Raw genomic sequence first — 26,272 nt, 5'->3', positions numbered from 1 at the left:
TGGCAAACAAGTTCAATGAGGGCTTTCCAAAGAAAACGGCCCATCTGAATCCAGAAGAAGAGGAGCAGTTAACCAGGTAACCATGAAGAAGAGAAATGCCCCAGGCAGAAAAAGTACACAAGCAAAAAGAAGAGAGGTCTGAACAGGTGGGTTATAAGCAGTTTGGGGTTACCAGCATGAAGGTGAGCAGAAGAGCAGGGGAAGAAGTCTGCAAAGTGGCAGTGGCCAGGTCATGGTGGAACTTGAGTGCCTTTCAGTCTCTCCCCCCAATGCTTTACCAACTAGCTCTCTCTCATAGGGGAATGACCCAGAGCTAGGAGACAGTAACAAGGTGGCCTTCCACATCTGCCTTCAGGGAGCCTTCTTTAGCATATGAACACTATTTAATATTATTAGTGAAACTCTGCCAATTCTTTAGATTCTCTCCTAAATTCATAAGAGGAATAATTCTATTTAATCATTTCAAATGAAGCTCTGGGCTTTCTTGCAAATGGTACTCAATGCTTTTAAAATGGCCCACAACTATTTTCAGTGTAAGAAAATATTAAAATGAAGTTAATAATTAAGTCACACAATTTACATTTCAAATGTGCTGAACTCGTGGCATGCTTTTACTAACATCATAAATATAATTTATTGGCTAATTTTCTCCTTAAGCACAACTTTTAAAATAACCTTCATTCTTGAGCTATAGACTTTCCTCTTGCCAGATGATTTTCACTCAAGGATTAAACGAGAAAAACATGTAGAGACATAAAACATAGATTGTTATTTCATTTCATTGGATTTGCTGTTTAAATAGAACCTTGACTTAATTAAATTTTATAGAAAAAAGGGGATTCTTAGGCCATAAAATTAAAAATAATTCTAATAACCCTATGTGATAGAGAATCTGGAATATTTTCTATTCTCACAGCCTCCTCCCCATGTTAACCCCAGTCCTTTATTTGTAACCTAATAAGCCATGTTCCATCTGATAATATTGTTGTAATTAATCATTTTAATGACCTCAAGAGAATAAAAATAACTATTCACATTTGTAACATACTTCATAGTTTATAATACATTTTCCAATACATCATCATCATTTTTGACGCTGACTGAGCTCCATGAAGTTGGCAGTGCAGGGTAACCTCTCACTGTGTACGGTACACAGATGAACTCTCTGAGGCTGAGAGGTTGAGTTACTTGCCTCTGATCAGTTAAAGTAAGTTAACTGATTAAGTTGGTTAAAGGAGGCTGGACTTGACCCACAGTCCAAGAAACATTCATTTTGTCTGTCTGTCTATTGCCCTCCATCCATCCCTCCTCCCTGGCTACCATCTATCAATCACAAAGCCCTAGTTAGCTTTTCTAAGTGGTACAAGTCCAGTCCCACATATCTGTAACTAGAAGCCAGGGTTTCTCAGTCAGCCATGGTGCACACCAAGCAATCTGAAGAAGTCAGCGTGAAGGTCAGCTGAATATGCTACTCTCCTCAAGTTACTGGCTCATCAGATCTTCAGGTAGAAGTGTGGCTTTCAACAGCCAGTTCTGCCCCTGGATCTGGGCATTTTCCAGGGTACACTGGGTGACTCTGGAAGCTGCCAAGTCCAGTCCTTGACTATTGAGTGAGGAGCCCCTAATTCTCCATCAGGCTTGTTCCTTCCCTAGCCATTCTTTGATACAAGAGATGTTTTCCCCAAAATCTGGAGTTCTGTACAACTGCTATTTCAAGATTAGTCCTCATACTTCTTTCAACGAGACTGGGACAACTACATTTCTATGACCCGCCTACTCAGAACTTCTGAAGGCGGCACTGATGAAGGCTGAGATATCCTGGGCTGACCTCCAAGACACGTTCTCACTGACCCATTCTCTGTGTTTTGGCATCAGGAGTTCCTTCACTTACAAAAAGTATGGAGTCCCTACTGTATATCAGCTACTGAGTCAAGAGTAAGAGATACAGAAATGAGTAAGGCATTCTGTTTCTACTGTTTAGAGCACATTATTCCAGAGAAAGACAAACCTATAGACACAGGCCAAGGCAGTGTTATGGAAGAAAGGCCCACCGGGTTATAAAAGGAAGGATCACCACAGGGCCTTTGCACATGCCCCTAAAACTCCCCCCTAGAACACTCTATTCAGTTTACTACCCATTATTCAGGTCACAAATTAGAGGACTTCTTTTTTCTTTCTTGGATGGGTTTCCTAAGTAAGTTTGCATTCCATCCCACTGCAAAAAACAGCTAATACAATAATCTTAAATCAGTGGTTCTCAATTCCCACAGCTGCCGCAAAAATACTAATGCCTGGTTTCCACCTCTAGAGATTCTGATTTAGTTGGTTTGAGGCATAGCCTAGTAACTGGAACTTTAAAAGCTCTCTTGGTGATTCTAATTTGCAGCCAAAGTGAGGACCCATGTCCTAGAGGCTTTCCAAACACTGTACTCAGGGGTGATAATATTCATTGGCTTGTATATCAACCAATCTGAATAAACAAACATTGGCTGCAAACCAGTACATCTATTGCAGGGTATACTGATGAACCTTTCCTAGTTTTTATTCCCAATGGGTCACTTAGCACACCCTGTCTATGTATCTGAATCCCTGCTTTACTATGTTATACTCTCCTACCCGATTCTATGCAATGTTTCACTAGGTTATGCTATACTAGGTTAAGCTATAAGGTTCTTGGAGATGGTGTATGAGGGTGCCTAGGACACGACAGGAGACTGAAAAATGTGTTGAATGAAACAAAGGAGTATCACTTACTCTCCAATATGTGCATGCACACACACACACACACACACAATTTGACCTCATTGCAGGCCCTACCAATAGTCTTCCTGTGGACATTAGAATAGGTACCCAGAGGAGCAGAGCAGAGCCGATCATCTACTATTCCTGCAAGCTCTGTGAGGATAACATGGATACGAGAGAATGAACATAACCACCCTCATGTAATAAGAGCCTGGGAGGCCTTACCTTTGTTGCCTCAAAAATCTCATCAAAATCCACGGGCAGATTTCTGTTCTGTAACCACAAGGCATGACTTATGAGCATGAAATGAACGATGAGGTGATGACATGAAACAGTTAACCAGACAGGACCTTCTCATTCTTACCGGGGTGGCTGCAGCAAACCGTTCTTCAAAATCTTCAAATGGATGGCCATTCTGAAAGTGTAAGGGACGATGAATGATGAAGTGGATGACACACAAATGACAAGGATTTATGAGTTTAATGATGACGGTATCTATGGTTTACACTCCCATGGGCTCAGTAGGCGGGAGTGTTCGCCAGTGTACTGTGAAAACCCTGGAATATGTTCACAGCAGATGCTAACACAGGCCTGCTTAGGAAATTCAGCAATGGGAAGTGTGTGAGTTTGAAGTCCATCTTCCTGTAATGACAAACCTTACCCAGCCCATCTCAACACTGGTAAGCAATAAGAATATGATATTTACCCTTGTGATTTTTGTTTTAAAAGGAAAAAGTGTCATCATGTGCTTTAACTGAATGCAATCCTTTGGTGCAGTCTTCGAATTGCTCTGTGCCTCTTGTGCTCTCTGCCTGAAATACTCTGCTCATCTGTGTAAGCTCAAAGCTCACCAAATTCTTCAAATTCAGCTGAAGGTCACCAGGAAGCTTTCTTTGGTCCTCTGGACTAAAAATTCCTCCTCTGGGAATAATAGCACATGGTCTACTCTGATTACACACTGAGCTTCCACCTGTGTTCCTGAGTCTCAAACAGCTCACAGAGGCCCTGACATATAGTAGTGCTCAAAAATACATCAATGCATGCTTTAATGTAAGCAACTGGCAGCTGATGAAATCTAATTTCTTTGTTAATTTTTAAATTTTATTGTTTATAACTATTGAGAGTTTTGCTAAACTGCTTATTACTGCCTTTGCTTCCATTTTGTGTGACCAAGGAGCATGCCCAGTCCTTGAAGTGATATAAACCCTGTCCTGGGCACAACCCTGGTCAACAGCCCATAGAGATGTAAGTAAAGGTAAGTTCTTAACATGGTCCCCCATTTAAAAATAAATATTTTAAAAAACACACAAAAAAATAAAAAAAAAAGATTTTTCTATTTATGCCTACAAGTGCTGGGGTACAGGCCAGAGATGTGGGGGGTGAGAGGATTCACCAAAGACAGAGTGGGGAGCAGAACAGGCAGACTGACTGAAATACACTGCTGAGGCCAGCAGCGGGCAAGACAGGAGAGGTCTGCCTCCCATGTGGGTTTCTCCCTGGCCGGATGGGGATCGAACTCGTGCTGCAGAGGCTGTGGACTGCTTCAAGGTGCGGTGCTTAACCCCTTGCGCCACCAGGGAGGCCCATGATATAAGCATTCTTCCTCACTTCTCAGGGCGAGCCCCTTAGATAAGATCCTTGGAAGTTTACCCAAGCTCCTGCCTTTCTAGTGAAAGTCTAGCTGTAGTCCCAGAGCCCTGAAGTACTCTACCTGTGGGCCCTAATAAAGGCATGCATGTTCCCAAGGTCCAGCTAAGCCCTCTCTGCCTCACCCACCCTGACTCCCTGCTGGCCCCCTTGAGGTAAGCTGTGTATCTCCTCCATAACCCTAGTAATAAACTTCTCTATTTCAAGTCCCAGTTATCTTTGGTTGAATTGCAGCTCACCATTCAATACCCCAGTGTTAATTTAACAAAGTCCCCCAAATAACATATATAATATAGGTAATGTATATTGAGACATATTATATATATGTAGATATATTTAACGTCCATGTGTTACTCTCCATGTCATTTACATCATTCTTTGAATGATGTCTAAGCAGTGTAACAGTAATATAATTCTGATAATGTTGACCTTCTAGTTATTATGAGTCCATTTTAGTTATTATGCCTGAACAGAAATAATTGCATCATTTCCTCATTTTGAGGAGAGCTTCCTGATGGCAAAAGGGGAGTAGAGAAACTATTACCCAATAATCTCATAATCCTTTTCATATGGCAGAAATCACTTTTATTCTGTCTTTAGAAAATGTGACTGCTATGTTGCTTGGCCCCAGCTCCAGGGCTGCAGAACAGAGCAGAACCCATGGGCCTGTGCCCACTGCAGCCAGGTCTTCAGGCCAAAGACCAGTGAATTCTGTCATCAGCTACCTGCCACTATCAGCCACTGGCTCACCAGGAAGAGAGAAGGCACAAGCACATCAGATAACCACAGAAATAAAAATAATAATGATTACTATTATTATTACTACTATTATTTGGCCAGAGGTGGGGAAGCAATATTAGTCTAACTGATCCTGTAATCTATGGTGTGGCCCCAAAGGTTAAGGTTATGTCGCTACATCCTTTATAAATTCACACACTTCTAGGGATTTATGGCAGAGCCCCTACCAACTAGCTCTGGGTCATAACTTTTAATAAAAACATTTTTTAGTGTCCAAAATCTCATTACATCTGTCCAATATAAAAAAGCAAATGGCTTCAGAGCATGATGGATGAATTAAATAAATTTGAAAAACAGCCTGTGGTACAATCTCATAAAACCCCACCATATAATGGAAATGTGTGAGGATAACCAGCGTCAGCATGAGCCCGTCACTTTCCTGGTGACAGAAGAGGTGGCCTTTGGTGAGGTGTGGAGCTGGGTGTGATGACGCAATTTCTGTTAATTCACAGGAAGCCTGGACTGGGCGTGCAAGCAAATGAATCTCCTTGGAATGACTGGAATTGGACTGAACCAGCACTGTGCCACATGCTGGGTATGTGACAGGGCAAGTCAAATTAGGCTCAGTTTTTTCACTTTCCAGGTGGGGACGATCATGCTGACATCATCTCAGATTTATTGAGAGGCTTAGCTCTCATTCAATATTTGGCACATAGCAATAAATAATATCTATTACTAGTGGCTCATCCTATTTCTTTTGGCTCATTTTTGCAATGCAGAGACTCACATTTTTCAGTGTTTGAAACTACTATAATATTTGGAAAAAGAAGGAAGAAGACAATAGAAGAAACCAATTCTTGCTATGTTAAAAGGACACCCAACACTTCCAGGGCTCAGACCTGCACCCTTCAGTCCATTCTGACCTCAAACTTATCCTCTCACCTCATTTCTGACTACCGTCTTGCCTGATCATCTCCCTGGCCAAACCTTTGGTCCTGGCACTTGTGGTTATCTTCCCGTGTTGACCTTGGCTAGCTCAGTTCTTGGAACTGCTGCTGTAACATCCAGTACTTTCTCCCTGCGGATTCTCTCAGGCAGAACCAGGAACACATGCCCTCTCTCCCCAAATCCCCAACTCTTCCTTTTAGCCACAATTACTACTAGAGTTTCATTTATCTGTACGACTTTTCCCCTTGTAAATATATTTTCACACTTACTATCATAGCATGCCCAAAACTTTGCATCTGTTTTTAAAAGTGCAACGTGACGTCAAATTTACCCAGGACTTAAAATTTCAGGAAGATTTAATGGAAGGGATTCTCCTGTGTTGTTTTGATACACATCTGGCCTGCATCTTCATTAAGACATTGACATAAAGCTCCTGCAGGGAGTCTGATCTTCCCATCATCTGGTTTTGAAGCAGTGGGGACGTTATCACTCTGGAACTGAGGGAAGGTTACCAATACGATCAGATGCATGTTATTCTTGCAGCAAAAAAGACAGTGGATGAGAGAAGACTGGGGGCGAACATGTCAAATGGAATGAAAACTTATTTATGGTTGCCGAGTCAGACGCCTGCATGGGCTCTCACCCCTGGCTGCACAATGTAATCCACTGGGGAGGCTTTTACAAAACTACCGATGCCCAACCCCAGCCATCAGAGATTTGGAGTCTATTGATCTAGAGTGGGCCCTGCATATTGGGTTCTAAAAGCTCCCCAGGTGATTCTAATGTGCTGCCAGCTCTGTGAATCACTGTGCTGGGGAATGAACTCTCTGTAGGAATAATTAGTAAAAGTCCTATGGGGAAAACTGAAGGCATCTTGATTGATTACATAATTGATTAATTAATTTCTTCAACAAACATTCACTGGGTGCACTGCAGTTGCCATGCCCTGGCAAAGTGCTGCAGATACAGAGATTAATAATCCATGGCCCGTGCTCTCCCGGAGCTCCAAGCAGAGTCGGGGCATAGGACGCTAGCTTGGGGTGGGAGGAGTGGGACAAGGAGGGCACAGGCTTCCAGATTTAAACTCAGAGCAATGCTACAAAAGAATGAATTCATTCATCCATTTGGAAAGCTCAGGAGACATGGATTAACTCAGGTGATACATAACTGCACCAGGGTGGGTACGATTAAACCATCTAGTGATTCCAGGCATTTGAATGCATGTGCCTTTCCCTGGTGGGTGATTTCACACAGAAGATACATGCTAATGAAGAATAATACCCTTTGGGATGTCTAGGAATTTATGCTCTCTATCAACCTTTAGCCAAGAGTAAGCAGTCAATTGCCTACTTCCTGGCAGAGATAAAAACTCTTTTTGGCAACTGAAGAACAAAGGGAGGGTCGAGAGAGGGAACAGAAACTATGATGTTAATAAATGTTTTCCCCCAAGAGCAGCAATGTCCAACAGAACTTTCTGTGCAGATGATTTTTGACACCTGCAGATGACTTTTTACCCCTGCACTGTCTAATAAGACAGCCAGCAGCTACAGGTGGCCACTGGGTACTTTGAATGAGGCTAATATGACTCATAAGCTGAATTTAAAATTTTACTTAGTTTTCATTAATTTCAATTCCAATGGCAACACAGTTAGTTGTTACTGTATTGGATATCACAGTGCTAGCTATATGTTAATAAAAAAAACCATACAATTCTGATTGATTGGGCACTTTCTAAATATAAGATATATTCCTTCCTTACAATTCTCTTTTTAGTCTTTTAAGAAATATCCTATATTCGTATTGACTGGAAAAGTTAAATGGAAGAATTGAATTCTAGGCTATGTCTAGACTGTATCATGAAATCAAATTAGGTTTGCAAAAACAGCAGCCTTCTGAAGTAAAAGGCTTTTCATGGACTGAGCCTGAGCCAGAGACTGGTGGAGTTTTTGAATGGAAATTAAGATTCATGTCTCCAGTGGAAATCCATGAAGGCTCATAATCATATGGGCAAAGTGGAATCCCACTAAATACTGAAATGTCCCAGGCCCACTGCAGTCTGGGGGGCAGTGGTCTCATTGGATTCAATCCCTTGACTTAATAGAAGAATTGGTGCCACTGTGAGGATGTATGAGGATGTATCTATAATGATTAAGAAGGTGTCTCTAATTACTCTAATTACTAATTGGTCCTTATTTCAGCAGTTCAAGCCCCTGTTTCTCCCAGCAGGGAATCATTTCAAGAGTGTCCCAAAGGTTGTCCAGAAGGCTCTAGAGTGTGGAAAGACCTGTTTAGCTCTTATGAAAGTTATATCTTCCTTGAAGTGCTTTTAAGTGTAACATCTGAAAATCCATGGACGCCATTTTTACATATGGCTTCTGAAAATTTAAGATGGTCCTTGAGATGAACTTTTTCTCCCCATTCTTTTTTATTGTGGTAAGAACAGGTAAATAAGAGCTGCCTAATTTATTAACAAATTTTAAAGTGTTGTTAACTATAGGCCTGATGCAGATCTCTAGAACCTAATCATCTTGCATAACTAACTTCAAAAGCAATTGATCAGCAATTCCCCACATCCCCATTCCCCCAGTCCCTAGCAATCACTATTCTACTCTGGTTCTCTGTTTGCCATTTTAATAGACCTCAATTGAATGGTAGCACACAATACTTGTCCTCCTGTGATTTCACTTAGTATAACATCCTTAAGCTTTAGTCATGCTATCACATAGTGCTTCCTTTTTAAGGCTGAATGGTATTGCATTTTATGTCTATACCACATTGTTTTTTATCCATTCATCTTTATTCAGACACTGTGAGAAAGACATACCTTGAACAAGGATCAGGGCACTAAACTGGCCATGCACAGACAAAAAGGGGACAAACAGCGGGGGGCTGTGACTGAGGAATCTGAGTCTGGAGGCTTGAGTTCCCTAACTTAAACCTCATTTCAAGAAAACAAACTTGCTTGCATTTGAAAACAATGGGCACCTTTAAAGTGAGAAACTTGTTATCTTTAGGAGAGGTAGGATGGGGGAAGAGAGAGATCAGAAAGAGCAGCTTTCAGGTGAAACTGCTGCTCCATCATTGGCATTTTCTGTATAAATTTCACCACTGAGCCTCAGTTTTCTTTTCTGCAAAAATAGGGATAATAGTGCTTACAAAATGAACTTGCTGGGGCAAAGTGATGAAAATAATTGGCACAGCAACCGGCAGAGCAGAATCTCAATGTCAGCTCTTTCCAAAATTACCAAAAGGGAGAAGAATGAGAGGGAGGGCGAGGGACAGAGACAGTGGGGAAGATGGAAGGAAGCAAGAGAGAGATGAGAATGAAGAGGTGGGAGAGATGAGGGGGAAGAAAGGAAAGTGAAAGCAGGGAAGGGAGGGAGGGACACTTAAAATGGTAGTGGTGAGAAGTAGGGCCTTAAACTGCTCGAATGAGGCCCCACTTTGAGTAATTACAGACAACTAATTTGTCTCTAGACAATTAGAGACAAGAGACAAAAGGAAACCATGGTAGCAGCGTTTGGCTGATGGTGGTGTGAAAGTGACAGCTGTCAGACTGTGCTAACTGGTCACTCCCTCGAGTCTTCAGCTATTTACTAAACAACTATGCTAAGACACGGTCCTTATCCTTCTCCACATGTGTCCTTGTCACCTGAGGGAGACAGAAGAGAAAGTGGCCAATTACCATAAGGTAGATGTTATAATTGAGATAATCATGGAAAGCCATTAGCCAAGAGTGCTAATGGTTCAGAGGAATGCCATGACTCATTCCCATGGTCACTAAACACATGGTCTCTAACCTAATCTTGAGGAAGCTAGAAGAAGCAGATGTTTTGAGATGGTGGAAGCAGTAGTGCTGGGGGTTTGATGAAGTTGATGCTGCCATAACAAGGTAATGATCATAAAGAGATGATACAGCTATTTCAATAATGGCAGCCAGAATTAGGCCAATGATGGGGTTTGAGAAGAAACATGGAAAATATCATCCTCACCACTGGGCATATGGAAGAGCACTGAATTTCAGTTCCAACCCATGAGCTAGCCCAAAGAGCGGCTGACCTTTGACAGGGAGGGCTTTAGAAGGCACATCCTCTTCCTGACTTTAGCTCTGCTGTCGGGGGTGGGGGGGTGGGCTCCAGATGGCTTTCTCTTTAGTGGCTGTCAATAGAACAGTACACCCGCTCAGGTATGAACATACCTCAAAAACTAGAAGCCAAAGGGGAATGATTTCTCAAAGTGTGCAATTATTTGTTTTTAATTATCTCTTCCTTTATCTCTTTTCCTTTAAAAAAATCTATTATTCTAGTTCCACACAGCAAAACCTCAAGGATTTTTCAAAAACGAACAAGATTTGGCATCCATTCAGTCCTTTGAAAAGGGAGTGAATTAGAATCACAGTAATGTGAAATTGGCTCCTGTCAGCAGGATGACAGGCTCCCAACACAATTTTGAGGAGGAGGGCAGGGAGCCTCGCAGAGTCAGTTGTCTCTTTGCTCATGTAGCTCTCTTTTGGAGAGGCTATTCCTGCTGTCCAGATGGCACCCAAACGGTAATAAGAAATATTGGATGGGGTTGAAATCAAGAGAGTAGCAGAGGCTTGGGCTGAACGTGGAGTAAATCAGAAGTCACAAATGGAGAGATGTCACAGCAAGGGAAAAAATAGTCAGGAGGGCTTTGCCTGCTGCTCCAACAGCCGTTCTGTGCAAAATGTTTTTCCTTCCTCCTCCAGAGGAATGCAGATTTTATAGGCATGGTCATTGGCTCTTTATTCACTTCAGCATTATTGGGTTCAATTCTCAAGATATTCATTTTGTAATCAATAAATTCTTCCTGAATGTCCACTATGAGCCAGACACTGACACTGTGAGGACTGAGATGCTTGCTGTCCCTTTACTGAGATAGGGAAATGGGTGGCTAGTGATCCAGGTCAGAGCAATCGGGTCAACACCGAGCGATATGGCACAGCATGGGCAGTTCATTCTACTGCTGCAAGGCTGTCCACAGGACTGAAGTCAACTCTCCTGGCAGCGATCAGAATAAGAATCCTGCTCCCATGTGAATGGACTCTGAGTGGTTTCTCCATCTCTTGGGCTTTTCTTTGTTGTCAAATTAGGGAAATATCCATCTCATACATGTTTCTGAAGATTACCCAGCATAAAATTAAAGGCATGCTTAGCATGCTACCTGTCACAAATGACACCTCCACCAACATCTGCTTATTTGGGTCATAAATCAAGTCAACAATTTAATGGAGTGTCCTTGAGGACTATGGTGTATTTTTAGCACCTGTTTGATGGCATTTTAACCAGTTTTGTGAAATGCAGAATTGCAGAGTACTGCAATTCGAAGAGACTGTAGTGTTCTCTAACCCAACCCAATTCAATGTTTTTTTTTTTTTTCCCAATGAAGCTAATGAGGTCTTTCTTAAGATTGTTTTTTAAGATTTATTTATTTATTTATTTATACAAGCACTAGATACAGTCAGAAGTGCGGGAGGGTGAGAGAATTCACCAGAGCCAGAGTGGGGAACAGGACAGGCAGACTGACGAAATACACTACTGAGGGGAGCAGCGGGTGGCAGGAGAGGTCTGCACGCCATGTGGGACCCTCACCAGGCGGCGGATCAAACCGGCACTGCAGAGGCTGCGGGCAGCGCTCAACTGCTGTGCCACCGGGGAGGCCCTTTCTAAAGATTTTTTTGAAGTCATAATCATGTTAGTGATAGAGCTGGGGTGAAATCCCAAGTTCTCAAATGCTAGTCTAGCCCCTTTGTCATCACAATGCCCTCACAGTTGTGTAGACTGGGAGGAGACAAAAAAACAAAAACAAAAACAACAACAACAAACAACAAAACAGAGAAGAGAGACCTGGCTCACATTTTAAAGTAGGGAAACTAAGGCTCAAGGAAAGTTCACTTCACTTTTATGTAGAACAGTGAGATAAATGATTATGTCCCAGAGCTGTGAGGATCAAATGAGACAATGTTCATCAAAAGACTAGACTTGGAGGGCAGCCTAAGATTTTGGAGTTAAAGGAAATCTGGAAGAAGATTATTCTCATGGGCTCTGATTGATCGTTCAAATCACAAATTGTGTGTGACTTTTTGTCATACCATCACATGCCCTCTCTCAGTATATTCCTTATCCTTTCAGGTCTTGGTACAAACTACTCCCTATAAATGATGCCCTTCCTATCATTTGTGAGGAGAACAGTGACACACCCTGTGAGACTTGGGTCTAGTCAGCAATTCTAAGCCTTCCTCCATGACCCTTGTTGTGGAGTAGATAATCCTCCTCTGGACATCACACATGTTCTGCTTATAATGACTGATGACCTTCTCTCTTCTGTACTATAGGATATGACCCTACAGAAACCCTATGCGGGGCTGCATCTTGCTCCTCTTTACATTTTTAAAACCTAGAGATCCCAGTGGTTAGCACATAGAAGGAAATTATATTGAATTGATTTAAAAAAAAAAGAATGAACAAATGAATGGTCTTGCTTATGCAATAAAATAAAAATGGAATGCAAAGAAACTTGGTGCTAGCATGATTTACTAAGTGAAGGGTATGGCAGACCATATGGTGTTTTTGAATGCTTAGGATGTGTGTGCACACTCATGTGAACACACACGTGCACACACTCACTCACTGAGAGACTTGGCATTGCTATTATAAAGATGTCACATCCACTCTGTCATCTGACCTGCTGAGACTTTTCAATCTAATTAAATGGTCCTCATTCTAATTTCTTAGAATTACTGGGGCGATATCCCAGAAAAGGTAAGGAGAACAGGGTTATACTGTTCTTCAAGCCCTTCTGCTATCTAGATGGCACTTCCTTCTGCATTTCTCAGTTATTTCCATTAGTGGTTCAAAGGTAGCAGTCCATCTGGGACATTCTTTGCAACTTGAAGTCTAGCTAATATTTGATCTTATCATCCTTCTCCTAAGTTGTAGTAATTGGTCAGGTGATTGTATCCCATACTGTTCAGTCTCTCCAACTTAATATGTCCACAGAACTTTTAATCTCCCCAAACCCATTCTTTCCTTGTCTTTTGATTTTTTTGTAAATGCCACTGACTCATACCTAGATGCTTAAGGCCCCAAATATGTTACTCTTAATCCTTCTGTCTCCCTCACCCTAACATCCAATCATTTATTAAGATATGCTGATTCTATTTCTAACATACCCCAACTCTTTCTAAGAGTCTCCTATACTGCACTCTCTTCTGCTTAAACTGCTGCTCTACTTCCTTAAGTTAATCTCTAATAGGGCAGTCAGATCAGATTCACCCCTTTGCATAAAACCTCCATTGTCTTCCATTATACTTGGAATAAAATCCAAACTCCTCACTACTGCCTGTAAGACTGTCCATGCTCAGCTGAACTCATCCTCCATACTCTCCCATCTCCCACCTTGTTCTGGCCAACACTGGTCTTCTCCCTGGTCCTCATGGGCCCCTGGATGTCCTGCCTCAAGCCCTCTACTCTTGCCTTTCCGTATCTGACTCTTTCTCTGGTTGGTTTCTTCTCATATTGCAGCTCTCAGCTCAGGTATCCCTCTGGAGTCCTCTTCTGATGATCTACCTAAATTCAGCAGCAGCCCCCTTGCTCGTCCCACATTACCCATTTTGGTCTCGTAGCTAGTACTCATACTCTATCTGCTTGTTGGCTGGCAGCCTTCTCCCATGAATGTAAGCTGGGCAAAGGATGGAAGCTGGTCTGGCTCGTATAGCACTTGTGTCTGGCACCGTGCTCGACACACAGTGGACACTAGACAGTATTTGTACAATGGAAGATGAAATGGATGCTTGAACAAAAGGAGGCATTAGTGGCCTAAAACTGGTTCTGGAAGGAAACTTTTAGCATTATAGAAATGGTACAATTGAAACAAAAGATTCACTCTGCACATACTACTACAGGGACAGAGGATGTCCAGGTTTGTCATTTTTGACTTTGACATCAGTGTTCTGGCCTCTGGCTTCTTTTCCAGCTTATTCTCTGGTGCCACAGCCCTGTCTCTGAAGACCATGTAGCCAGTGCAAGAAGGTGGCATGTCCAATGAGATCTTACACCAAAAGCAAAGACCATCCTTACTTACATGTTGGCTATGTCTGTTCTATAGGTCTTTTTAATTGAAAGTAGTCAAAACTTCCTTGATTAAGTAACAAGTCATTGAGATCATCATTTCTGGTTTGGGCAGTTTCCAACTGCACAAGTTACTCTTGATCCGTCGCTCTCCATAACAGCCAATCATTCATTAAGAAATGGCGATTCTATCTCTAGAACATATCCCAGACAGTCCATTGTGGTCTGAAGAAAAGAGTAACATTAAGACCTCTTCCAATTCTTGGCCAGGCAGGGCTCTTTCAGGACAATAATAATAACATAAAAATTAGATGGAGCTCCCTATGCATGTACCATACACTATTCTAAAAATGATTTCATATTTTAACTCATTAATTATTAGACATGAAGGTGCTATTATCCTCATTTTGAGCGAAGGAAACAAATACAGAATGAAAAGAAGTTAATTAGTGCCCAAGGACACACAGCTAGTAAATGGCTGAGTTAAGCATTTCACTCAAGTGGGTTAACATGGAGTATGTGCTCTTAACAGTTCATTATGTTCTGGGGAAAAGAACAAAGGTGCCGAGTGACCTGATCTTAAGAGTAGGGTAACAGGTCAGGGTTCTGGAGGGAATGGGAAGTTTTGGGGTCTGTCCTATTAAGTCCACCCCAACCCTCTCTGGAGGACTGGCCAGATCACACAAAGTGTTAGCAAGTAGTAGTCCTATCGTGATGACAGAAGTGAGGGACTAGAACTTCAACAACAGCATCAACATAGAAACAGCCGAAGAGACAAGATAGGAGATTTAGAAATCTAGGAAAAAGGCAGGGGCAAAGTATCAGGCTAACAGTGACAGCATGCATCACTGGGAAAGAGGAATAATGCTGGTGATGAGGACACCTGCTAACCCACCGGAGAGAAACATGACATGCTGACAGAACTCTACACCAGGTAGGGAAGTGGGAAGTGGAGAACAGAGAGAGTGTAATAAAAAGTGGGCTAATGTCACCTTGACATGAGCCATTCTCTATGCACAGCCCAGAAGCAGGGTTTTACCCTTTATAATCAGACTTTATTTCCCTGTCTTTGTAATACCTCAGTCTCAATCTTCACATCCATAAAGTGAAGGAAATAGCAGTTGTCATGTTACTTAGCCTGGATAAACTAAATCAAGCATCAGCATCCACGGGGGGAGCTTTGTAAATCTTCCTATATGTAAATACACACAAACCTTACAAAAGCGGGTCTATAGCAGTGGGCGGGGCCCAAGAAGTTGTGCTTTTAAAAGTGTCAGAAATGAATGGCAGGCAATGCAGTCCTTGGGGATGTCTGTAAATACAGCTTAGGAAGCATTGCACATGCTCCCGGGTTCTGTAAGTGCTCAGCAAAGGATCTTCCCATTGCCTCCTTCCTAAATCACTGCAAAAACAGGCTTGGCATGCTTTGGGTTGGGACTGTGACCTATATATATATATATATATATATATATATATATATTTATTCTCCATGGTCACTCATTTATCTTCCCCCCTTTTTAAAACTAGAGTTTGTTCATTAATCTTCTGCAACCACTAATAAAAGCAGTTTGGGAGAAAGAGCCTTAACATAATGATTTATCCAGAAAAGCAGAATTACTGTACCAAGAGAGAATGAGTGTCAGCATCAATGGGTATTTATGGGGAACTGTATATCAGAGCTGTGCTCATTAGTGATGCTGTAGTTAAGGTTCTGTGAATGTTAATGATCTGTAGTAGAGGAATAATGATAGACTTGTGGCAGCAGCAGTAGCAGCTCAGATACTCCTAAATCTCAATTTTCATCATGTAACAGACCTCTAAGTAACCTGATTTATGCCCAGGAAGGAGCAAGCTCATATCAGGGCAATGGGTCTTGGGGTAGCATGCTCCTGGCTCTTGCATATGTAGTGCAGTTGCCAAAGAGTTCTAGGGACAATCACAGGTGTCTCCTGCCTGCTGGGAAATCTCACTGTGTTGTGCTCTTAGAGACAGCTTGGCCTAGCAGGAAGAACATTCACTGCTTTTGGATTGTTTGGCCCTACATTCTGGCTTGCTTAAGACAGTTCTTGTTCAATGCTTGCTGTTCTGACATCACTATTAACAACAAACACCCTTTCACTTTCCAAAGTGACCCAATTTGGATGATAAAATAGGCTACCCTAGGTTTAGGGTCAGGGAGAACTGTATCAGATTCTTAGAGTTGCTTCTTGTAGCTGTGTAAAGTGATTTGACTTCTTTGATCTTCAATATTCTTTATGTTAGAGAAGGGACTTTCATTTTATAGTTGTTGGGGTGATTCGAAAGAATCCACCCCAGCCCTTTGCTTGGTGGGATACTAAATGTTTAGTAGATACTAGTGTTTGTTTTCCCTGCCCTGTATCCGCGGTACTCCTCTGCAAGTTCAGCCCCATTCCAGACTCTCAGTCTTGATCTTGTTGACATTATTGTTTAGATATGGAAAACTGAAGGCACTCTAGAGCCTCCCTCTATAGTCAATCTTACTCCCTCCAGTAGCCTAAAAGCACCCTAGCAGCTGGATCTGACCTTACTCATCCTTCTATCTCTTGAAGCATTTGGAACAATCCTTTGTCCACTCACCAGCTCATAATAACAGTCATAGCTAACATGCATGAACATTCATGGGAGCACTTGCAATGTGCCAGGTGCTATTCTACATGTCTTATATGTATCGCCTTGTCAATCCACAAAGGAATTCGGTGACATAGGTGTCATCATGATTGTCCTCCTTTCACAGGTGAACTCAATTAGGCACAGAGAAGTTTAAATAACCTGCTTGAATAACACAGCTGGGAAGTGAGGGAGAAAGTTCTCAAACTCAAGCAGACAAGTTGCAAGGCTCACAGTTTTAACTGCAATAATATGGTGCCTTGCCAGGTGCTACATACCTACTAAGTGCCAATTGCAACCACACCTCTTCTCATGTTTAATCCTCCTACAAACCCAGGGAAGTAGCTCCTCCTATTCTGTTAACTGGTGACTAGGGAGAATCCAAAAGATAAGAGTCCTTGCCTTGACCATAGAGCAAACAAGTGTAACGCTGTGTCTACCTTCAACAGGCGCACTCTAACTTCTGCTCTTTGGCTGACTCCCAACGAGGAGGCTCCCAACCTGAAATCACCAACTCAGCGACAGAACATCAAAGTCTTGGGTGGGAAATGAGGTGAAGGATCTCCTTGTCTCTACTTCTACCACCAATGTAATGACTTGCTGGGTTCCTTCAACACCAGCCTCTGGATGGCTTCCCTTCCAGGACCTCCCACCCTTCATAGTGAGTAGGGAGGACCTCCGGTGAGCAGGCCTGGGGGCTCCCGGCCAGCTTTCATCACATCCTCTCTTCTGTCTGCCCACAGGCATGTTTCACTTGAATAAAGTTTCCTGGGTTTTATAACAAATTTGCAGATCTTTTCTCCAGGAGACCAGGGGGTGGGTATCTTAGCAAAGGAATGGAAGGACTGTGTTTTTATGCCAACATGGCTTTTGTCACCACACAAGTGCTCATACAGCCACTCACTCCCTTCTGCATTTGCGTTTGTGGGAAACAAGCTTGAGGAATAACCTAACAGTGAGTCTTCTACAAGTCTGTTTGATTCCAGTCAGAACAGTCTGGTGTTTCAACCTTGCATGAAAGAGCCATCTATCACTCAAATGGATAGCACCACGCTGCCCAGCTATGAGTCATGGACTGAGAATAGAGAGGAAAGGAAAGGGCTTCCTACTTCTTTAGCAAGAATCTGAAGACAGCTGATGACAAGGCTGGTGTCAAACACTCCTAGAGGGTGCAGATAGAAAAGGGCACAGATGCAAATGGCAGCACAAAGGAGAAAATGGGTATGGGCTATAATACCTGGTTACCCCTCAACACTCACTACCTTGGAGGTAGTGTGTCCTTGTGTTTGTCTCACCCCACATCAACAAGGTCTTTCGGAATCTAACCCAGGCCCTACCCAAATTTGCCCTCCTCCCCCCTCTGCAGGGTCTCATCCTCACTCCAGATCCACAGTGGTCCTCACTCACCTGCTCTTTCCCTTCAGCTCTCAGGTCCATTCTTGCCCTTTCCCTGCTCTGTCCTATATCCCCAGGCTGATCCATGAAACCACCTTAGGTATTGCTAAAAGGAGGCAATGGTTAGAAATTCCATGGAGGGATGGAGTGAAGGAAGGAAGAAGGAGGGAAGGAAGGGGGGAATGGAGAAAGGAAGGAAAGGAGAGAGGGTAGGAGGGAGGGAGGGAGAAAGGCTGTCCTTCTTCATTGCATGCAGGCAGTCATCTGGCAGTGGTTGAGCCTCCTCTCTGATTTCAGCTTCCACCCTCTCTTCATGGTCCCACCTCCCAGTGGGCAGCTCCTATGGGGTCCCAGCACCACCTCGATTTCTTAAATTCTAGCCTGAGGGATGGGAGCAAGCTCCAACTATTGCCCATGTGGTTGCCCAGCTGTCCTGTGCACTGTCCAGCTTTTCTAACACCACTGTAACTTGTTCCCCACATTGCAGGCCTTCTATTAAACTACCTGGTGTGGGTATTGTTTTCCTGACTCTGTCCTGGTAGTGACCCCATTTGCTTTATTAGGGTCTAGTCAGGGTCCATCCACCTGCCATAGGCCGCCAGAGTGTGTTGAGAAATACAACTCTAACAGCAATCAACAGCCTCCCCGCAAATTCAGCTTCTCAGCACCACCCTCCAGGCTCAGCACTGGCTGGGCTGGCTTCCTTTGATATCCACATGACTTGTCCACATTTCAGTGCCTTTAAACATTTGATACCCTTTCCCTGAGTACTAGTCCACCCTTTAAGCAGTGCCAAACTCCCTACGCCTTTAAGACTATGTTCAACTCTGTCCCTTAGGTGAAGACCTTACTAAACTATTTCAGGCAAAGCTTACTGCGCCTCCACTATGCTTTCATAGTATTTCTACATAGCCTCTCACACCCTTGATTGTATTGATTATAATTACTTTATGTCTATTTTCTGTTTGAGACCATTAAAGTTCTTAAGCAAACCAGTCTAATTCATCTTTGTATCCCTAGTGAATGGAAGAACACTGACAGATAAAGTTTTTTAGTGAATATTTGCCAAATGAATGTGAATGAATGAAAAAAAAATGAATAAAATTTGTAAGGTAACTCAAAAAACAGAAATACAGAGGAAGAAGTGCTCTCTAATAGCAGAGCTTTGGGGTTGCCAATGTTAAGGTCTGTCACTGGAGGTACCGGAGTAGAAGTAGGGTCAGGACCCTCACCTGTAACTGCCTCAAGAGTTCCTAAGGCATCCTTGCTGGTGGGGAGACAAGTTCAGATAGTACCCTTTAATATTCCTAGCTCTCAGAATCCAGGAATTTGGGCTTCGATCTTGTGAACCACAGCTAAAAGTTCACCTACAGAACTCCAGAAGGGGCAAGCTTCTACTTCATCTGTGAAAACACAGATTCAGATCCTTCCCCTCACTATGGGACGACCTCCTCATGTCTGACATCTATGTTAACTGCATTGCGATAATTATAATTTCTCTACAATGTGGTGCTTAATGAGGAAGTGAAACTGACAAATGTTCAGACTAGATTTAATCCAATTATGCAACATCTTGATCCAGATTTCAAACTAAAGGAAAACCAACTGCTGAATTGTGAATGAAAATTTATTTGCCATAAAAGATGGAGGATGGGGGCAGGGAATACTTGGCTGGAGAATTCCTGTGATTCTTCGCATTAATGTATTAACTCTTCCTGCACATGTAGCAGGGAAGTGGAATTAAATTTAGGACATGCAAAATCAACAGAATACTGATTGGTGGGGGATATGGGCTTCACAGAAACACACAGATATTCGGGGGGTGTGGAGAAAGGGGGGGGCAAATGAGAAACAAAATGAGATTTGGTTTTGAGATTCAGAAATATCTTTCAACACAGAGATGAAGCTAGCAACACGCCAGTGGGAAAGAGTGTCCAATGAATGACTTAGACATAGAGCTCAGTCTTGAGGAGACAAGTGGGACTGTGGACAGAAGCCACAGGGTTTGGGCCTTATAAGGGCTAAGGGCTGTTATAAAGACTCTAGAAACAAAGATCAAATGGAGATAGAAAGTGGGGCCTAAGTAATGATTCTGATTAGGGTGAGGGTGAGACAATGGAGGTCTCTGCATTTTCTTTAATCCTAAAGGCTGTATGTTTTAGTGGAAATTGTGTGGGTTCCTGAGTCAGAAAAACCTATGTTCAAAGTCTGGCTCTGTGATTTATGAACTTTCTGATAGTGAGCCTATGACTACTCAGAACATCAGTTTCCATATATGTAAGTGACAGCACCCCAGAGTTGTCATCATTGGAAGATCACAGAGCCTGGGCTGCCCCTGGCACATGGCAGAGGTGCAGCAAAGTCTAGTTGCATTCCCCAGGTAGGAAGCACCTCAGACTCTAATGTATGTTAGTGCCTTGGCACCATACAACAGAGAAATGAACTGCAGGAGGCCTACACTTGAATCCAATCATCAGAATTCTTACTCATTTCACCCAATGTGGATCCTTTTTAGGACTTACAAATAAAACCCTGATTTGAAGCTCTCCAGAAGGAAACAGAGATTCTAAGCATCTAGTCTAGGCCAGATACTTGCTCAGTGAGGTGACCTGACTATAACACTATATTGTGATGTCTTTGCATCACAGGGTAATGCCATGGCTCACTGCTGTGAACTTCACAGTGGGCAGCTATAAAGCAGGTTTCATAACAAAGGAGCTAGGAATGGGGCTCTGGGGTACCTGACCTGCCAGCAGATACTGGGAGTAAGCCAGCGATATAAATACTAGTCATGAAGAATGGATGGAATGTGAGAGTAGAAAAATGATTCTGAGGGCCACTACTGCAATAGCCTCCACCATAAAGGACCCACTTCTGAAATCACTGGCCTTCTGCCTGGATACTTCTGGGGACGGAGACCTCGCTACTCTCAAAGGTGGCACTTTGAGAATCAGCTCAGGTGGTCTGAAATTTCTTTTGGTGGCACTCTGAAAATCAGCTCAGGTGGTCTGAAATTTCTTATATTTGCCCAGATTTACCCTCTTTTCTTGTAGAATTTGGGCCTTTCTCCTAACCATATCATAGTCCATGAAATAACTGGAGATAACTAATAGGTATCATCCTAAACCTTTGCTGCTGGAGGGTCTATGAGCAACTTTCATCTTTCCAGAAAATGCTCCCACCTGGCCTGCTGAGTCTCACAAGAGCCCTGGGTTGTAGATGGTTATCATTTCCATTTTGCAGATCTGGAAAATGAGTCTCGGAAAGTTGACGTGATTGACAAATATCACACCCAAAGTGAGAAAGAATCTCAGGGGGTCTGATCTTCCTTTTAATTTCTGAATTCATCTACCATCAAAGGGAAATTAATGTTGAGTCCAACAAATCAATCTGACAACCTGTGTCCTTCCTTTTTACCACTATGCCAAATTTAAAAATCTCTCTTTTGAAGGCCAAAAAAAGTTCTGCCGGAACCCACTGACTGGTTATTACTGATAATTGGATGGTCTTTTATGACTAATATAACTACATAAAAGGCTTTTAAGCTGGGCAATTAAAAGGTGAAGGATAAAAGATCTTTTCAGTCCTAAGAACATTACATGGGGAAGGAGGGAGTTGGAGGGAAAAGGAATGTGCTGAGTATTTCTCATGCAACAGTGACGTGTCAGGCTAAGGTTCAGGTCTGTGTCTCTGAAACAACTGCCATGATGGTTCAGTCTCAACCAAGTTCAGTTCTATGGGGCATTATATTCAGTGCTATGGGCCTGTGACTGCACTGTTCCACTTGAGGTCCCACTGGGAGACCAGAATCATATTCAAAGGCTAACAGTGCAAAAAGCACTTAATAATGAATGCCATAATGGGATGCTTAGCAGATGCCTCCTCCCACTCAGGTATATCCAGTTGTGATGGTCCCAAAGAGGCCAAGATATTGGTCTAAAGCACATGAGCTGCATTATCAGTTAGCAGAAAGGAGACTGCCAGTATTTCTCTCATGTCTTCTAGATGGAAACTGATGATGAATTAATCATCTCTGAGGGTAGCAAAGCAGAGGCAGTTTGCACTCAGAAGCCAGAGGACCTCAGTGAAGTCTAGAAGGGGTTTCCATTCCTTTTTTGCCTGGTCAAACCTGAATTCTTTAAGACTTTGACCAATGGTTATTCTCTTTCCTGAAACCTCCTTGTCTCTCTGGAACACCAAACATTTCCTGTCAGCAAGCATTTGCCACTGGATTTTAGAGACCCTACATATGTAACGCCAGGTGTAAAACTTCCCACTGACAGAAAGAGATGAAATGCATGTTACGAGAAGTGGGTTGGATTAATACTCATATTGGCTCACAGTTTTGTGGAAAGGGTGAAGGGGTGCATAACCTGACCCTAGCAACAAATATGCTAGAAGAGGCACTCCAGGTCCCAATAAGAATAAGTCAACAAATGTATCCTGATGTTATGTAGAATGTAGGACGAGAAGGAGGCCAAGAGGACATCTGAGCACACTAGGCCATAGGATGAGGGGAGTAAGACTAGGCCAAGGATGGATGAATGTGAGAGAGGAAAGCAAAGAGGAGGAATCAAATGTTTCTCTGGAACTATTGGGCCCAGCTAATTGAAAACAAGCTTCATAACTTATGAAAATCAACTTCCTAAAAATTTCACAACTTACACAAAAAGTATGCATAAGTTGGTGAGGTGGATAAGACAGTAAGAAATGAACTCACAATGGATTTGAACTTTGCTGCCTTAGAACTCTGGAATGCCCAATCCATTACATTTGCCCCGCAGCCATGTCCATTCATGGAAGAGGGATGATGAGCCAGGGATTTAGGATTTAAGACAGAGGTTCCAGAACTGATGTGAAGGGACCCCATTGGCTTCAAGACCTACAGAAATTTACATGTGCGCCTTTATTTATTTTTTTTCTAGGGAAAGAATCCACCATCAAAATCTCAAAGAGATCAAAAATCTCAAGAGGAGTTACTTTGAAGATAATGACTAAAAGTGATTCCTGTCCTCAAGGAGCTCACAGAAAAGTAGGAGAAACCAAACAACAGAAACTGAACTATTGAATCCTCATACTGCACCAAAGACTGTCCTGATTCACACACTTCAGCTCATTAAGTCTCTACACAGACTACTAAGGCAGGCACTAACATTGACCCCAAACAAAGCTTCCAAGGAACACAAAGCCGAGTGGCTCACACAGATGTGCTAAGTGAAAACAATGATCCAGCTGATCACTGCAATGGGAAGTACAGAGCCAACCCAGAATACATGGCAATCCCCAGCTCAGAGAACTCAGCCTTGCTTGCAATTACAGCATGTTGTGATATTCTTGCTTAAGATAATCCACAGTTCCTATTAAGGTTTTACATAAATATCTCTTTAATTCCCCAAACAAAAACAGAACTACAAGGTAGACATCACTTTCTTTTCACAGAGACTTAGAGAAGAAAAAAAAAAAAGGCACTTGGGGACCTTTTCAGGTGACTAGATGGGAGCCATACCCAGGTATGACTGCAGATCAGGTGCATTTCTTTTGGGGCTGGTTGGTGGCTTTCCTCCAGCACAGCCCTGGACACAAGAAAAAAGAAATTAGGTGGGATGCACAACAGCAAGCCACTGGCAATGTTCCTTCTTTTTTTAAGAGTTATTTATTTATGCATATAAGAACTGGGGTATAAGCCAGAGGTGCTGGAGTGAGAGGGTTCACCAGAGACAGTGGGGAGCAGAACAGGCAGACTGACTGAAATACACTGCTGAGGGGAGCAGTGGGCGAGGCAAGAGAGGTCTACTGTGCCATGTGGGTTGTTCCCTGGACGGCCTCAAACTTGTGGGCCTAGAACTCATGAGGCAGTGGCTGGGATAGCTTGATAGTGCTGTCTTTAACCCCTGCACCACCAGGGAGGCCCACAGTGTCCCTTCTTGTGAGAAATTCATGGACGCGCTAATTCTTATGGAAGCTGAAATGTACTGATGTGATTATATTTGTCTTTCTGGCCAAGGAGCATGTGATGGGGGAGAAAACAGACATCATGGCAGGGACCAGAGTTCAGAGAGAACTCCAGGGAAGGGACACTCACGAGAGGCAGGTCTATAGGGGCAGCCCACAGCACAGGAAGATACCAGAACAGGGACGGACACAGGGAATTTAAAGAAGCTCTTGGAAGTGTAGGCGAGAGGGGTCACTTTCTGGAAGATATACTATGTTCTCCTCAAAATCACCTTGCCAGTTGGGTTCAGTAACCCCCTTTGATAGGTGAGGATTCTGAGACTCAGAGGGGCCAGAAAACCTGAGAAGCCCCCCAGAGAGTTAGAGCAGAGCAAGGGCCCAACTGAACCCACCCCCTTTCCATCTGAGCCTGTGCTTCCTACTGCTATCTTACTCGGTCATGGAAAAGCCACCTCACCAACAGATGGACCTTGGGTTCTGGGGAAAGCAGGTGGAGGACACTCAGGCCATTCATGTAGCCCAGACATTTTCCCAGACTAATCTTAGTACATGCACTTAACAACTATTCTAGAGTCAGAAAAACAGAATTCCTGATAAAACAAAGTACCAGGAATTTTCAGAAATTCCTTCTTCAGGGCACAGTGGCCCATGGATTTATTAAGTGGAAGTAGCTGTGCGAGGCTGCCTCCACGCTCCAGGCTGTGTGCTTGCTTCTGGCAACATGAGGAAATGAGTAAGAGGGAAGCAGAATTCTGGCACTGCATGGTGAGTGCTGTTAATAAAGTAATGGTAGGATGTAGGGGCACAGAAGTCAGGATGATGTCTGGAGCAGAAATTCAGAAAGTGTCCCAAGAATACAAAGCTGGAAGCTAAGCTGGGGTATCAGGGGAAGGTGCAGAATGGGCAGGTGTCAGATGACATAAGTAGCACTTGAAAGTACTTGCTTATGTACTCCCATGGCTTGCTCGAGATGTATAAATAAAGAAGTGCTGAGACCCTCGGCAGGATGATACTTGCACCCTTATCAAGTGTCTGTGTCTCTTTATTCCCCCATCCCTTTTCCCCTGTGTCGCCGATGCCTTCCCATCCTTCAGGAACCCCTGACACCCAGTTTGTCGGAGCTGGCCTCCGGCAGGCAGGTGGCTGTGACTCTAGGAAGGTGGACTTCAGTCAAGCTGGAGTAGGAGGTGGCACAGGCTGAGGCTAGGACGCAAGCGCACTGGATGCCAGGCTAAGGAGCTTGGCTTTTTTTTTTAGCTATTAAACATGGGGATGGTGTGGACAGACTGGTTAATACAGTCACAAAAACCAAGGCCGCAAATGGAGCATGTTTCCTCACGCATCTAAACCTGTTAGGGGAGAGTGAGGCAATTTAGGCACAAATTGAATTGTAGGGAGAGGTGTCATGGGGCTGGACCAAATTGAAACACGGAGAGCAGGCCAGTGTCTCAGCGACATGGCGGCTTGATTAAATGCACAGGCCTCAGGGAGAAAAACTACTTTTTCCCTGAGCTGCATGTTCTATGCAGTGTTTCTGGACTCGGGGTTTTGAAAAGGGGCCTGTATTTGGATATGTTTTTTCATTAAAACTTGCATTGGGTTTCAAAAGCAGTAATTAGGTGGAATGGTTGGTTTTAAGTTGCTGGCAGAATGAGTTAGAGAAGTGGTCACTGTTGTTGCAAAGAGGGGGCTGGGGTTGGGGGCAGAGGAGGGTAAGAATGAACCAGACAGACTCCCAACTGGAAACTACAGGCTTGGAAGGGTCATCAGGAGCTCCTGTTCATATTCCACACATGAATGAAATCATCACTCACGTGGAACATAAAGAAACAAAGCAAACAGACAACTCCAAACAAAAACAATCCCTTGGATTTGGACAACGGGACTGAGGTTACTGGAGCGGGAGAGGGTGGGACAGGGGAGCAAAGGGTGGAGGGGTCCAGTTTTCGATGGAGGGCTATCAGCACATTGGTGCTGGGCTTGGTATGTTAACATAAATTTGAAGTCTGCATTCCTAAAACATATACAGTTCTATAAACCAGTATTACTGCAACAAAAAGAAAGACTGCTTTGTTTGCTAACAAGGTAATATTTTTTAAATCTGCAACAAAACAACCCCCAGATGCCCGTCT

General features: G+C 43.1%; 1 protein-coding gene across 5 annotated transcripts in view; it reads right to left on the bottom strand.

Moving 5' to 3' along the window:
- Positions 1–26,272, bottom strand: part of DAB1 (DAB adaptor protein 1) — a gene marked incomplete at both ends in the record, with an annotated part of 269,283 nt that overhangs the window by 27,685 nt on the left and 215,326 nt on the right. For 3 of the 5 annotated variants that reach the window (XM_084243621.1, XM_084243619.1, XM_084243620.1), the window contains 2 exons: positions 2,968–3,015; positions 3,107–3,157. The exons of the other annotated variants lie outside the window; for them this stretch is intronic. In XM_084243621.1, the coding sequence (XP_084099747.1) occupies positions 2,968–3,015; positions 3,107–3,157 (99 nt within the window). The remainder of the gene's footprint in view (positions 1–2,967; positions 3,016–3,106; positions 3,158–26,272) is intronic. 5 annotated transcript variants of the gene reach the window in all.

Source organism: Talpa europaea (genome assembly GCF_964194135.1).
Source record: "Talpa europaea genome assembly, chromosome: 9".
Lineage (NCBI taxonomy): Eukaryota > Metazoa > Chordata > Mammalia > Eulipotyphla > Talpidae > Talpa > Talpa europaea.
The sequence above is the reverse complement of the archived record's forward strand: the minus strand, read 5'-3'. Positions and strand labels throughout refer to the sequence as shown.